This window comes from Stomoxys calcitrans, chromosome 3, assembly GCF_963082655.1.
Source record: "Stomoxys calcitrans chromosome 3, idStoCalc2.1, whole genome shotgun sequence".
NCBI classification, from domain to species: domain Eukaryota; kingdom Metazoa; phylum Arthropoda; class Insecta; order Diptera; family Muscidae; genus Stomoxys; species Stomoxys calcitrans.
Window position 1 is genome coordinate 195,425,260 of NC_081554.1, and position 14,389 is coordinate 195,439,648.

General features: G+C 37.5%; 2 protein-coding genes and 1 long non-coding RNA gene across 6 annotated transcripts; 1 reads left to right on the plus strand and 2 right to left on the minus strand.

Moving 5' to 3' along the window:
* Window positions 1-110: 110 nt before the first annotated feature.
* Window positions 111-3,830, minus strand: LOC106086171 (protein transport protein Sec61 subunit alpha). Its single transcript, XM_013250760.2, has 4 exons — window positions 3,625-3,830; window positions 3,275-3,342; window positions 989-2,080; window positions 111-912 (listed from the first exon to the last, which is right to left on the minus strand). Exons 1-4 carry the CDS (start codon window positions 3,629-3,631, stop codon window positions 649-651), a joined length of 1,431 nt encoding a protein of 476 aa, XP_013106214.1. The 5' UTR covers window positions 3,632-3,830; the 3' UTR covers window positions 111-648.
* Window positions 3,831-6,665: 2,835 nt separating this feature from the next.
* On the plus strand, window positions 6,666-8,572 carry LOC106086119 (uncharacterized). Of its 2 annotated transcripts, XR_009397662.1 has the most exons (4): window positions 6,666-7,321; window positions 7,377-7,771; window positions 7,991-8,083; window positions 8,141-8,572. It is a non-coding gene; the product is annotated as an uncharacterized LOC106086119 (long non-coding RNA). The 2 variants fall into 2 exon arrangements; XR_001221086.2 differs by having other exon boundaries at window positions 7,377-8,083.
* Window positions 8,573-8,579: 7 nt separating this feature from the next.
* Window positions 8,580-13,462, minus strand: LOC106085865 (UDP-N-acetylhexosamine pyrophosphorylase). Of its 3 annotated transcripts, none has more exons than XM_013250426.2 (3): window positions 13,365-13,462; window positions 11,575-11,916; window positions 8,580-9,881 (listed from the first exon to the last, which is right to left on the minus strand). In XM_013250426.2, the coding sequence occupies exons 2-3, from the start codon at window positions 11,909-11,911 to the stop codon at window positions 8,770-8,772; spliced, it is 1,449 nt and encodes a 482-aa protein (XP_013105880.2). In that variant the 5' UTR covers window positions 11,912-11,916; window positions 13,365-13,462; the 3' UTR covers window positions 8,580-8,769. The 3 variants fall into 3 exon arrangements, with proteins under 3 accessions (XP_013105880.2, XP_013105954.2, XP_013105801.2); XM_013250500.2 differs by having other exon boundaries at window positions 13,400-13,456; XM_013250347.2 differs by lacking the exon at window positions 13,365-13,462 and having other exon boundaries at window positions 11,575-12,348.
* Between the last annotated feature and the right edge of the window lie 927 nt (window positions 13,463-14,389).

Genomic DNA, 14,389 nt, shown 5'->3' on the forward strand with positions numbered 1-14,389 from the left:
GAATTCGATGTAAGAGGTGATGAACGCCAACCACGATGTCTGCTGAAAATTTTCGAAATTTCTCAACCGCCTGGGGATGCCAAAACAAACAAAAAAAAAAGCAACAACTCTTATTTTCCACTGTAAAAATAGTATCAACAGTTTTGTTTGGGTTTTATTTGTGTAAATTTTAACTTAACAGTACAAAAACAAACGTAAATTCAATGATATATTTTCATGCGTAGATGGAGACAGTTGAATCGATTTCGATGAAATGACATCTCAAATAAATTAGTGGAATATACAAAGGATACGGTTGTATTTTCATGCGCTTCTTTAGACAAGAGCACAAAAATCCTTTATCGTCGCTTCGTAAGAGCGCATCGTTAACGTTAAGTCACGATTGAGTGCAGAGAACCCGGTCGGTGATAAGAATGATAAGAATAAATCTCGTTATGACAATCTCTAAGAAAATTTAGAAATAATAAGCAAACATTTCCCCTTTAGTCACCTGGCCACCTCTCCACATCTTTAAGTTGTTGTTAAATTAATTGTTACAGAGAAATGTTTATAAAAATCCGAAGCGTAAAATGTTTCGGATTGTTCTTACAAATCTAAACATACAAACATATACACACACACTTTGCTTTAAGCTGTATATGGATATGCTTAGAACAGCAGCGTTCCCATACCACCCATTTCGGATTGTTCCTTAACGAAGATTTCAAAGTATTGATAGATGATAGTGACGGCCAAAAGAATACCGGTGCCAGAACCGATGGCACCCAAGAAATCGGCCAAAACGGACAGAGCGCCAATGCAAAGACCACCGAAAGCAGCAGCGGTGGGAATATAACGATTTAGTTCATGGATCATAGAATTTTCACGATGGCCACGCATAACCATGTGTTGTTCTTTTAGTTGTTTAGCAACCTAAAAAAAGAAAGAAATCAATGAAAATTTAAATTCAAATTAAATTCATTCGTTTCGTTTTCTGCAAAAAACTTACATCCTTGGCAGAGCTTCCAGATACATCAATCCATGTCTTAGAGAAGAAAGCGCAAGAGCCCAACATAAAGATAATGTACAGAATTGCATGAATTGGATCTGTTAAGATATGGCCCACACTTTCAGGAGGCGATAGATAGTAACACAGACCACCAATGGGATAGGAACGAGCTGGGCCGCCACCACCAACATCAGCCCAAACACCGAGCAAGTTGATAAAGAAGTTGCCTTGGAATTTCACAGCCAACATCTGCGAGATGACATACAAGTTCGATACAAGGGCAGATTGCAGGATAATAGGGATATTGGAGGTGTAGAAAAGCTTGATGGGGTAGCTGCTATATTGACCACGATAACGGGCAGACTTGATGGGCAAATCCACACGGAAACCTTGGAAGTAGATGACAACAGCGAAAACAAGAACGGTAGCCAACAAGTTCATCAAGTTGGGCAAATTTTGACGGTAGAAAGCTTCACGCAAAGCGCGCACCTTATCGTTGCGAGTTGCCATCAAATGGAAGAGAGCAATGACGGCACCTTCAAATTCAGTGCCACGTCCTGTGGTGACGGTGGTGGGAGAGAAGGCCTTCCACACAATAGTTTCGCAAATGTTGGTGGCAATGAAGAGAGAAATACCAGAACCCAAGCCATAGCCCTTCTGCAACAGTTCATCCAAAAGCAACACAATCAAACCGGCGGCAAACAGCTGGATGATGATCAATAAACAAACGCCAGCACCAATTTCTGATGGGTCACCATACATGCCAGTCATAACATAAACAATGGCCTGACCAATGGTGATCACCATGCCAAACAACTTTTGAGCACCATTGAACAAAGCGCGATCCTTAGGAGTATCACCAACTTCAATGATTTTGGCACCAGCCAACAATTGCATGATCAAGCCAGATGTGACAATGGGGGATATACCCAATTCCATGAGGGTACCACGATTTGAGGCCAAAATGACACGTATCCAATAGAAGGGATCAGCCGAGTCTGAGCTCATGATGCCGAACAGAGGGATTTGACAGCATACCAAAAAGATGAAGAGCGTTATGGCAGTCCATAGCACTTTCTCTCTGAATTGGATCTAAAAGACAAGCAACAAACAATTAAATAATTAGTTGTCATGAATACTTTAATAGTACCAAAATATAAAGAAATAACTTCTACAATTTAAACGACGGTCTGACATCATCGTAATTTACAAATGAGTCTTTCGACTTAAAAGAACCATATCTAAAACAGTAAACCTATTCGAAGTTCTGAGATGGGAATCTAACTGAATCTTTGGATAAAAGTAAACTTATAATAATATACACGACTTAAGTATTTGGAATTTGGGTCTTGAGTATTTTTGGTACTTAAACATATTGGTGTTTAAGGCTATGGAAAAAGGTATTTTATCATAGTAACAGTTATTTTGTTTCCCTTTACCTAAGAAGTTATTCAGTTCCATTACTCTATTCATACCCATGGCTAACTCGATTTGTTGTTTCTTTGCAGGAGAAGGAAAACAGCATAATAAAATCCGTAAAATTTTAGATTAAGCCATCGATATAGAAAGTTAACGCAATATTTTTTACATCAAAAGTCGGTAAAATAAATTGATTGGGGTAGCTTCCTTAACCCAAGATAGGAAACATTAAAAAATTCCGCTTTCAGTACAATAAGCCCAAAGCGATGTTTATGAACCACCTCTTGACTTGTGCGCCCCTTCTGCGCTACGTAAGCAAACAACATTAGCAATAGCAATAACAACAACAATCCAATAACAAAATAAATAAAACTAAGAGCCGAATCGAACCGAACACGCATTCGGCTTGTAATGGACACGTTAATACGTCAAAAAAACAAACGTCAAATGGCATGGAAGAAAAATGTCAAATAAGAATGAGAGCTAAAACGGAGCAAAGAGTATAAAATCAAATCTCTATATTTTACAATATGCCGACGAACTTTTAATATTTATCCAATTTATCCATTATTTCTTAAAATAAAAAATGTTGCTATTTATTGGGAAATTTTAAAGGCCGCAAGCTTTAAAATATCTAATGGGAAGAGCACATGCCTGCTTGCGTGGCTAGTTCTCTCTAATATATTGGGGACAAAAAGAAAGTTGGCTTTTGCGAATAGGCCTTGAAGGGTGGAGCAAAAGAAGCAGGGGGAACTAACAATTGGGCGGCTTTTAATTTGACTTTTTCTTCCTACAACAGTGATTTCTTGGAATTTCATTAATAAAACTGACATTATTTTACAATATTTTCCTAATATTTGGACTTACCTTGCGTTCGGGTTTGGCAATTTCCGGCAGTATACTGCAAAAAGGTTTGATGACTTCGAGGAATTTGACTGTGGAAGGCAAAGAAAATCGAACATTAGTTTACACGTCAGCAAATACAGGTGGGGAAACGCATTGAAAGTGTTTCCCAGGATTTGCAAAATGAATTTATCCCCAGTTTTGGAATATTAAGACCACCACCGGTGTCTCAATAGAGCACTTATCTCTCTCTTAGCACTGTATACGTAAGCAAATTCATGTGTATGAACACTCCGGCACTTCATAGTCATAATATTTTATTAATTAACCGAATATTTTTGTAATATTTCACCATGTTGCACTTGTTTACTTACTTCCCATGGTTAGGTTGTTGTTTTTCTGTTTGGTACTGATTTATTCTTTTTATTATATTCTGATGAACTGATGGCTATACAGTTAAACAGTCAGTTAAAACACCAGTCAGTCAGTCTCAGTAAAAAGTGAAGAAATGTTCCCAAAAGATCTCGCGTCAATGGGACCGTACAACAGTTTGAGACAACTGAACACGTCGGACACGTCAAATCGTCAAATACGACGGATGAGATGTCAAAATGACAGTAATCAAAGAGAAATACGGCACGTCATTTGACATATGGCAGCACACTCAGGGTTAGCATTTTTCCCAACATGCTACAAGTTATTATACCCATCATACGATGGGGATATAAAAAAGGTGGTCTATCCGACAGGGACAACAGGACTGACCCACTCTCTCCCTTTAACGAAAGTAGTGGGAAGCAACGGGCCAATAGGGGTATGTGCGAAAGGGACATCAGGATTCACTCTCTTTCTCTCTAACGGAAGTGACGGTCAACCGATCAACGGAATCAAAGACCGTATATGTATGTAAGGTCTACTTCATTTCTAGTAATGCGGAGTTTATATGACACATATGATGCATGGTCATTGTAACAGTGTTGGTGAAAACTAAGGTGTATGCGTCACATGTACACACAGGATTCACTGAATAAAGCTGAATATTCTGTTCAGCTTTTTAGGCGGAAAGCTGTCAAACTTTATATAAAAAACCTCGGTGAAACGCTGGAGAAAAATAGGTGAAATAGCAGTACACTGTTTATAGTGAGGAAAATGGCAGAAAGAAATTTTAGTGGCAACGTTTGACATAATTGTCGGCATCATTTTTGTTTTATTGGTTTCAATGATTCGTTTTTTTTTTATTTTGTTTATTTGCGAAAAAAAATAATAAAACCGTAAGTGCAGATGAAAACGTCTTTTGGTATAAAAATAAAAACAAAACACAACTGTCAAATTCCGCTCGCGGAACAATTAAAGATTTCCTCTACTATTCTGAAAGCAGCATAAAATACCAGCCCTTAGGTTAAGCCCATGGCGAAAAAGTGAAAGGTGGTCCGAATTTGTTCAACAACCACCTTCAAGCTGATCGACGTTTGCCAACACACACAAAGAAATTTGTGTGCTTGTGCGTTCATGATCATAGAATATGCGAGAAAGAAGATAATAACAAAGTGAATGCAAATAATAATCTGACATCTTAATTCAGTCAAACCTGGCCGGCTGTTAACAGATGATTGCGTGATTTCTTTAATTTTTGGCAGTACTTAGCATTTGGGATGTCAACTTGTTCTCGTTTTATATTCATTTTTTGTTTACGTTTTCTCCTATTTGATGTCATTTTCAGTCGTCAGATTTGACGACCTTAATGAATGTAAACAAAGTACAATACAAATGAGAATACATTCCGATAAGAACTCTATTCGTATTCGACGTACATAAAACAAGTCTTATATATACAGAAAGTGCCATCACACTACATGTCCTGTAGCTTTAAGGTGCCATCACACTACATGTCCTGTCTTATGACATATCAAATTTTGCTATTTTTAAAGTTGCACACATAGTGTGATACGAATAAAAATAACAAACGAAAATCACTTTTCAAAATAGCACTGTTATTTTTGCGATTAGAGCAGAACACTGTTATTCTTTCCGTCAAAAACATAAAGAAATGCTGTTTTTGTTGTAATTTGAATGGAAGCCACCCTAAGTTAAATTGTTTTCACAACTTTAAAAGTTTCCAGTCATAAAAAATCAGCTTTTTCTCGCATTTTTAGGTTATATCCATGATAAAATTAGAGGTAGGGTAATTAGAACAACAACAAAACCTTACCCCTAACGAAACTACCTTGAGTGGCAAAAAGTGATTACAAAATAAAAAAATACTTTGTTTTACAACTTATCTTCATCAAATGTGTTTTATATTTGTATTTTCATGATTATAACACTGTTTTGTTGCTTATGTGTGGATATCAGATCAAATAAAAATTATTTTTAAGATTTTAGATAAAAATCACAGCTGTGTTATCAAGCCTTTGACATTTAGATTTACTACAAAATCAAAACAAAAATAAAAAAAAAAATTGTACTCAGCTGTTCGCATGACTACATTTTATAAGTGCATCCTGGGTTATGTCATACATGTCATACAAAAATAACATACTGGATATATTCATTTACAGTTGGTGGCAGTTGTCCAACAAAAATATATTGAGTGCACTATCTGTCAAAATCAGTGATTACAGCAACTCGGATTTTGTGTATGTTACTAGTTCGCGCCATTTTTCGTTGTTTATGTGTTAAAGTTCTTAACTATAATACGCACACACACAACCAAAATTTGTTGACAGATAGTGCACTTCGCGAGAAAAAATTATACTCAGCTGTTTACGGTACCCTACCTGGTAATTATGTCATGCATACTAGTGTGATAGCAAAAATTATGAATCGTATCAAGGCGAATTTATAAAGGCGTTCTTACTCGAACAGTTGTTCACAGTCGGCCAGGTTTGACAGTATTAAAATGACAGATTTTTGTTTGCATTCTCCTTTCTCGCATATTCTCTACTCATGTATACACACACGCACACAAATTTCTTTGTTTGTGTTGGCAAAACTTCGATCAGCTTGATGCCAACATGGCGGATTGCACCATATGTTTTGTGGTTGTTGTGTAAATGAGACCACCTGTAATTGTTTCGCCATGATGAATGTGTATATCACACACAACCATACACAATTCTTGAAAACGGGTGCATATTTTGGTACTTTTATCGATTATTCAACCGTGAAATCGGGTTTATTTGGGATTTAAAAATAAATTCTGCAAAAATGGGATTTATTTTTTTATGGTAAAACCTGCAAAAAAAACACAGGATTTAGCACTTAAATTTTGAAAAGGCCATAAGTCCGGAGTGGCCAATGTTAAACCCCGTTTACACTGGTCATTAAATCCTGATTTAAGGTTTCCGTCAGCTGATTTCATAAATGGACAACAGATGATGGAGCCTTTAAATCCGGATTTAAAGGGCAGTGTCAACCGTGTTTAAACGTACTTTAAGATTTTTGTTTGCATTCTCTTATTTGTTATTTTCTCTCGACGCGAGGGTGAACATATTTACCGACAGTAAAATTGCCATAAGGGCAATAACAACCAGGACGGTAAGGTCACGAACAGTCTTGCAGTGTAAGAAGGAAATTAACGCCTTCTCTGAGGATGGGTGCCCGGCCATAACGGAGTAAGGGGAAATGAAAGGGCGATTTGGCGGTGAAGGCCAGAGGACTGCCGTCAATAAACTTGTTAACCCGAAGCCTTTTGGGTCGACGCCGAGGGAGTGGGCGACGAATGCGCATGCAACATTGTGGAACAGCGAAACGGTCGGTAGGACGGCGAAAATCCTATGGGGGGATCCAAATCGTGAGAAGACGAGGCGATTACTGAAAGAAAGTAAGAAGGAGGTCAGTATAGCTATTGGTGTCATAACGGGACACATAGGACTACGAGCTCACTTATGTAAAATCGGTGCGGCAAGTTATAACATATGTAGGGCATGCAGGGAAGATGATGAGACGTTGGAGCATTTCCTTTGTCATTGCCCGGCTTTCGCGTCTAACAGATATCGGCACTTAGGTGGAGACACAATACCAGACATAAACCAACTTAGGGGTGTGGTATTGAAAATAATTAAGGATTTTGTAAGTAGCACGGAATTCCTAACTTAAAATTTTCTTTTTAGAGGTTACTTTATAGTTTTTAGAGCGCACAACAAGCCGATTATTGGCTTAGGTGTATGTCCATAGTGGCATGGGGCGGATTAATATCTTCACCCTCTTTTCAACCTAACTTAACCTGCTAGTAGCTAACAAGCAAGCTACATCAATGGTCTTTCGGATGTTAACTTCTTCATATGCTATGGGCAGCGGAGCCCATTGCATATGAACCTCCGGCTGCTCGGCTGTAGATGAGAAACCAACCTTCAATGGCTGCCTATTTAGAGATGAATGGCTACTTTGAAACCAGCCCAGTAGATACTGCTTAGGTTATATCTCTGGAAATTTGACAATCCCTACAATTCGAGTTATAGGGTTTTGTCATATTGCCACAAAACTTTTTTGTTTATAAATTTAGGCAAATGTTAAAAGAAGGTAATGATGTTATCTTTCTATTAACATTTATTAAATTTATAAACAATCTGACTTTTTCACCGGTATTAAAAAAACTTGATGAAGATTTGAAATAGGTTTATTTGGCGGATTTCTTATAAGTTTTGTGAATACTGGTGAAAAAGTTTTGTAGGCCACATAACGCTTTTTTTCGACTGCTTTTAAAATTTAGAGTTATCGGGTTTTGTCATATTTCCACAGATATATAATTGTGTCTTCGCGCGGAAAGGTTCCTTTTTCCTGATGGAGGTGCTCCATATTACAACTTTAAAGGGAGAATCTTTCCCACCTCGGGTAAGTATATTGCTTTACACGCCATGAACGCACATGTTATCCGATGTCGCAAATCAGCCTATGTGTGCTATAGGACGGTCCTCCTTACCTATCAAAGACTTTCGATACAGTCAGCACTGCCACGCCTTTCCATCTCCAGCTTACCCTTCCTGCCAAACCAGAATGACACGTTAGATTTGGAATTGTTTTTGAGAAAGCCCGTAGAGGAAAATTGGAGAACATTATTCCAATATGGGATAATATCTTCGGCACTTATTAACCTCCAGAAAGCCATGGAATCCATGAAATCATGAAAAATAAAATCCGTGGAAATTCTTCAACTTGGCCAAAAGTAGTTGACTGAGGTAATAACATCCATGGTATTTGAGTGGGGAGATATAGCCAAATTACAATTGTGCAATAACTAACATTTTGTATTCGATTATGATTTAAATTTTATTTATAAGTTTTAACAAGTGATAATGTACAAATGGGCTTAATATGATACAATATAGTTTCTTTTTTTTTACTTAAATGTAATAAGGACAAAATAACATCAAACGAGGGAGATTGCACATGAGTTATTGTTTTTGCTTGTTTGATTTTTCAGGAAAACAATTTAACGAAAACAAAATTTAAGTATATATGGAATTTTAAGTAACTGGGATTGCTCTTGAAGCAAGGCTTACAACATACACCATTTTTATTTACAAATGGGCAGAGTTCTCGCGATTACTGCATAAATATAAGGGTGTCGTAAATGATTTTCCTTGGACCAAAGGTGCCAAATTTTCGCCCGCATAGCTAACAAAGGGGGATATTTCGCACTCCTCGCCATGCACAATGCCTCCGGCAGCTTCAACAAATTTCTTGTGTAAACGATATAGGTCATTGCGTGCCGTCGATGGACAATCTTTGCCGGCGGAGTCGGCATTTTTTAAAGCACTAAACTCTTCGTCGCGCGGAACTTCCATTGCCACAAACTTCTGGGCAAATTCAAAAACATCAAAGACAAATTTTTCGATTTTAATACCATTGGGATTTTCAGGCGTAATTCTCTTTCCTGAGTTGTCGATGAAAGGAATTTTCTTTTTAGCTACATGTAGCTTCAGTTCTTGTTCGTACGTCGAACCAATTTTATGCAAAAAAGCAGTGGTAAAGAAGTGGTTACATATGTTGCCGGCACTAAACGTCAGCCGCCCGTCGGCATTGCGCATTTCGGCAGTCTTAGATGATATTTCACTGTATTCCACCACTTGATATTTGCCATCAACGATTGCCACAACACCCACAGCCTCTGTGGGGGACGACTTTTCGACCACTTTTGCAGCACATTCGGCATTCTCTTGGGCACAATAGCCAACAAACACCGGATCAGCTACCCTTATTAAAATATTATCTACACTGTGGGCATGCAAATACAAAATGCCTCGTTTGGCTAGATCATCCAAAATTCCTTGGCTCTTCATGGCACGATATATTCCTCCATTGCCATCCGGGGCTCTGGCAATGCGATGCTTTTGGTCAAGTATGATTTTACCATCGTATTCGAAGCAAGGCAATGATCCTTGCTTAAACAAAACAACGTTTTCCTTCTTAAGGCCAAAATAGTTATTGCCTTCCAGATAGTCCAGTGTTGGTTGTATGGTATGCTCCGAAGTCATAATATACCAAGTAATGGTGCCCTGTTTGCCAGTTGCGTCAAATGCCAATTCTTCCAGCTTTATAATACGTTCAGCTTGTAGGCGGAAAAGTGTCTTTCCAGACTGCAAGCCAACATCATACATCCCTTTGGGGTAGGCAAACCCTAATCTGGTTCCTAAAACAAAAAGAAGAAGACATATAAAACATGTTTTCATTGCGGGGAGGACAGTTATCAAAAAAAGTTGTTTACACAAAAAATTGCTTCAGTTTCAATTTCATTTGACCTTTAAAACTTGTTTCTTTAGCTGTTGATGGTACCAAGCGGCAACTAAGTTTGAACAAAACACAGAACTGGAATTCAAATTGCTTATCTCAATAAAAGCAGAGTTTTTATAGACTCCAGCATTTATTGGATGTATACTAAATACGTTATTTCGTTTGTAACATCTCAAGGTATAAATACAAAATGCAATATGCAAAAAATGTAATACTGGACATTAATGAACAGCGGGAAGATTTCTCTCATAATAATGGTTGCTGTTCGATTCTCATTTCGAGCTCAATTATAAGATAATTGCCGCGGGAACAGGGTGGCCATTGGTTATTTAAAGGCGCCAATAGCTCGCCTTGTCATATCGAGCATCATAGGAACTCAGCATTTGTGCAAGAGCCGGTGCCACCCGACCTCTCAGCCTGTGTGGTGCTCACAGCTATACCGTGCCGGTATTATAAGAGAGTATACCACAGTGCTGTTGAATGATTTCGTAAAGAATCTTGCAGCGCTGAGTGCTCACAAATGTCGCCAGCTTTATGAGGGGATTTTTCCCCATTTCAACACAGCGTTCTGATTCAAGAGTCAAGCGTTATAGGCGTACATACCGTTGGGCGACTTACTTGTCTGCAGGACTCATGCCATCTTTTGTAACAACCGATAACATGGTTTCTGATGTTCTCACTGGAATTCGACCTAGCGTTCGACGTCGTAGGCGGATACTATGCGCCACAATGGCCTCCTCCTCCTGTTGTTGTTGTAGCAGTGTGTTGTACACTGAGGCGGCAGCCCTTGCCGTTAAAGGACTCCATCGGGTCAATCCGGTGTGAATAACCGGCTGCCATTGGTTTGGCCTCCTCCTCTCAGTTGATCACAGTACATAAAATTATTTAATTCGCGGCAAAAAACAGTTTAGCAGAGTATTTATCGTTCGACTCGACTTAACCTACTGTAGTTTTTCTTGTTTTTATATGTTGTTAGTCATGTTTTATCTTTGTTTGACATTTTGATTGATTTTAAGTGTAAAAATATTTTTCGATAATGATCGATATTGTGGTAATATAGGAGATAGAAAAGTGGTTCGTAAATAAGCACACATTTCAAATAATGCTTCTCATGTCACAATACAAAGAAAGTGAAAACTAATTACCGCACTTCGTTGAGCGCAAACCAAAAGAGTGAGCGACTAGCATGGCGAGCTGCCGTAGCAGACGTTTATGGTGTGAAATAGAAACATCAAGCAGTAGATGGCTTTACCAGCACTCACTTCTGCATTCCATACTTGGGGTCGATGCATTTTCTGAACTAGTGTGTAGTATTGATAGTAAATTGCAAGAAGGTTCAAGGCTTTTAGAAAGGAACTTATCTCCCGACCGACCACTTTATGCTGACAAGTCTTTGTGTAATGCTTTATAAAACAAGATTGGAATTTATTGAGGCGTGACTTGAAAATAAATTAAAATACAAAGCACAACCATGCATATTTATACGGTTATTTTTCTTAGTTTTTTCGTTGCAACAATCCGACCGATACTTTATTATTTTTTCAGTTTGAGGTGAATGTACTTAGAATCTATTGTTGTAATTTGTAACTTACCTTGTCCACCTGCCATAAGTAAAACGGCAACATGGCCCATAGATATTTGCCTCAAGCCCTCATCGCGGTAACTGGCCAAAAGCTCCTCAGGCGATCGGGAAATACTAAGTAGTTTGTCCTCGGGTAATGGCTGTAGACGATCGTCCAGTTTGAGGCCGTTTTGCGATAACGATGTTGTGGCACGATCGAAATATAATTTCAGCTCATTCAAATCCAATTCCGATATATCTTGCTCCAATTGGTGTCGCTCATTTTCGTTGAGCTCATCCCAAAATTTGAGCAAATGCTCCTGACCCACCTGCTGCAGACGTGTGTTCAATTCAACGTAGTCAATCATGATGGCTGAGGAATGGAATGAAAATGTCACAAATGTACTGTGCTCGGAATTCGGAGTATTGGAAATGAAAGAGGCAAAAGCTAAAACAACCGTTCGCTTTGGCAGGCGAGTAATAACTGATTCATTAGCAAGTTGACTGGTATCTTTTGTGTGTTTGGACTCTTTGGTTTCTGGGAGCGGGCAAGACATACACAATACCACAACAGTAAGCGGTAACAAGTCAAAACCTACGCCACGGCTTTTGTTTGTTTTATTTCAAGTTTTGTGGATTTCTGATAGATTGAAGTGATTCCATATCACTGAGTGCAATGCTATGGAAAAGTTGTTACTTGTCGCAATTGTATTCACCGGTATTTTATTTAATCTTGTATGCTATTTGTGCTTATCTCGGGTTTTCTTTTTTTCACAGACGACAACAAACGAACACCCCCATTTCCCACTCGTTTCAACAGTTGATGAGTAGCATGGAATACTCAGCTGTTGAGATGTAATACCTTAACCCTTTAATGGCTACACGGCAGCATGTGTAACAGTTACAGTGCAGTTATAATTTCGTCATTTAAGCTGAGTATTCTGTTCAGCTTTTCAGGCGGAATGCTGTCAAACTCCATACAAAAAAAAAAAAAAAACGTAAAAAACTGTAGTATTCTTCTTATAGCGAGAAAAATGGCAACACTTAAAACTATTGCCGGCATCATTTTTGTTTGTTTTATTGGTTTCAGTGATTCGTTTTTTCTTATTTATGTGAGTGAAAGTATTGGGTTGCCCAAAAAGTAATTGCGGATTTTTCATATAGTCGGCGTTGACAAATTTTTTCACAGCTTGTGACTCTGTAATTGCATTCTTTCTTCTGTCAGTTATCAGCTGTTACTTTTAGCTTGCTTTAGAATAAAAGTGTAAAAAAAGTATATTTGATTAAAGTTCATTCTACGTTTTATTAAAAATGGATTTACTTTCTTTTAAAAAACTCGGAATTACTTTTTGGGCAACCCAATATATAAAATAGAGAAAACAATAAGTGCATATAAAGAAATGTGTTTTGTTATGGAAGCAAAAACTTTGAACGGATGTCAAATTTCGCTCGCGAATTAATCGAAAGCTGAATAGAATACCAACCCTTAGTGGCAGAAACCCCAAAACTCGATTAATAGGTTATATTTAAAGTAGGGGAGTAATATTAAAATTAATTTCTAGAAGCACTAATGCAAAAAATTTGCAATTCGGTATATCAATTTTCAAAACACAAATTTCGCAAATATAGTAGCACGCCCCTGATTTGATAAATAAAACACACAACTACCACGTCAACGAAACCAACAAAATCCAATGCACAGCGAGGGGTTAAATTAACATTAACAATACAAGTTTCTTATTATTTTATCCATTAAATACACAAGCATTTTTATTTTGTATCGTTGAACATTTTGCACAATTTATGAGTTATGAAATTTACCAAACTACCATTTCCGAAAGTGTTTGCTTATTTACCGTGATTTAAGGCATAAACAAACGTCAAAGTACGAAAAAATCAAAAAACGTTCCGACCTTTTGTATTAAAACTTATGGTGGGGGCACACGAAAGATATATGACAAGTACTATACCAAGGTAAATCAATAGAAAGTAAATGGTTTGTATTATTTAAGCTGCCATTACACGTTAAGATATGTTATAAGTAATTTCAAAAACAGCAACTGTGATGCCATGGCGAAGCAATTAAATGTGATCCAAATTTGTACAACAACCACAAATCATATGGTGTCATCCCCCATCTTACCATCAAGTTGATTGGCGTTTTGACAACACATACAAAGAAATTTGTGTTCGTGTGTGAATACGTGTGCGTACATGATCAGAGAATATGCGAGAAAGAAGATGACAACAAAGAGAATGCAAAGAAAAATCTGGCATCTTAATACCGTCAAACCTAGCCGGCTGTTTACAGCTATTCGCGTGAGACCACCTTTTTAAATCGGCGTTGGTGCGTACCCTTGATTCGGCCTTGTAAAACTATGCGTTTGTTTTATACCCTCCATAAAATTGGGTGTAAAAACTTGAAATATCTATCTGTTATGCCATAAGCTAAATAAAGGGTCATTTTTTAGCTATTATATTTTTGGCAACACGGGTTAAACAGCTCACGCACGTTTCGTGTTTTGTTTCACTGTTAAACATCTTCAGTTTGGTCTATAATTTAACCGTGAATCGTCTAACAAAAGAACAACGCTTGTAAATTATTCAATTTTATTATCAAAATGCGTGCTCTGTTAAGAAAGAAAGAAAGACTATGTTCAATTAAGAAATTTGTACCAACAACTAAAAAATTTGTTGAAATCGTACCTATAAAGGAATTTGTATTATTGATTAACAATTTTGCAATTTGGATTTATTATAAACTCAAAAATCCAATTAAAGTGGTTATTAACTCAATAAACCATTTATTTGCCATTTTTATACCCACCACCATAGGATAGGGGAAT

What these genes read in the sequence shown, in the direction of transcription:
- LOC106086171 (XM_013250760.2), bottom strand. An exon ending in TTGCCAAACCCGAACGCAAG is followed by an intron (nt 2,081 to 3,274) that starts GTAAGTCCAAAT and finishes CTTGTCTTTTAG; the next exon opens with ATCCAATTCAGAGAGAAAGT. An exon ending in CTGGAAGCTCTGCCAAGGAT is followed by an intron (nt 913 to 988) that starts GTAAGTTTTTTG and finishes TTCTTTTTTTAG; the next exon opens with GTTGCTAAACAACTAAAAGA.
- LOC106085865 (XM_013250347.2), bottom strand. Translation starts at nt 12,100, where the DNA reads ATGTCTTGCCCGCTCCCAGAAACCAAAGAGTCCAAACACACAAAAGAT. An exon ending in ACTTATGGCAGGTGGACAAG is followed by an intron (nt 9,882 to 11,574) that starts GTAAGTTACAAA and finishes TTTTTGTTTTAG; the next exon opens with GAACCAGATTAGGGTTTGCC.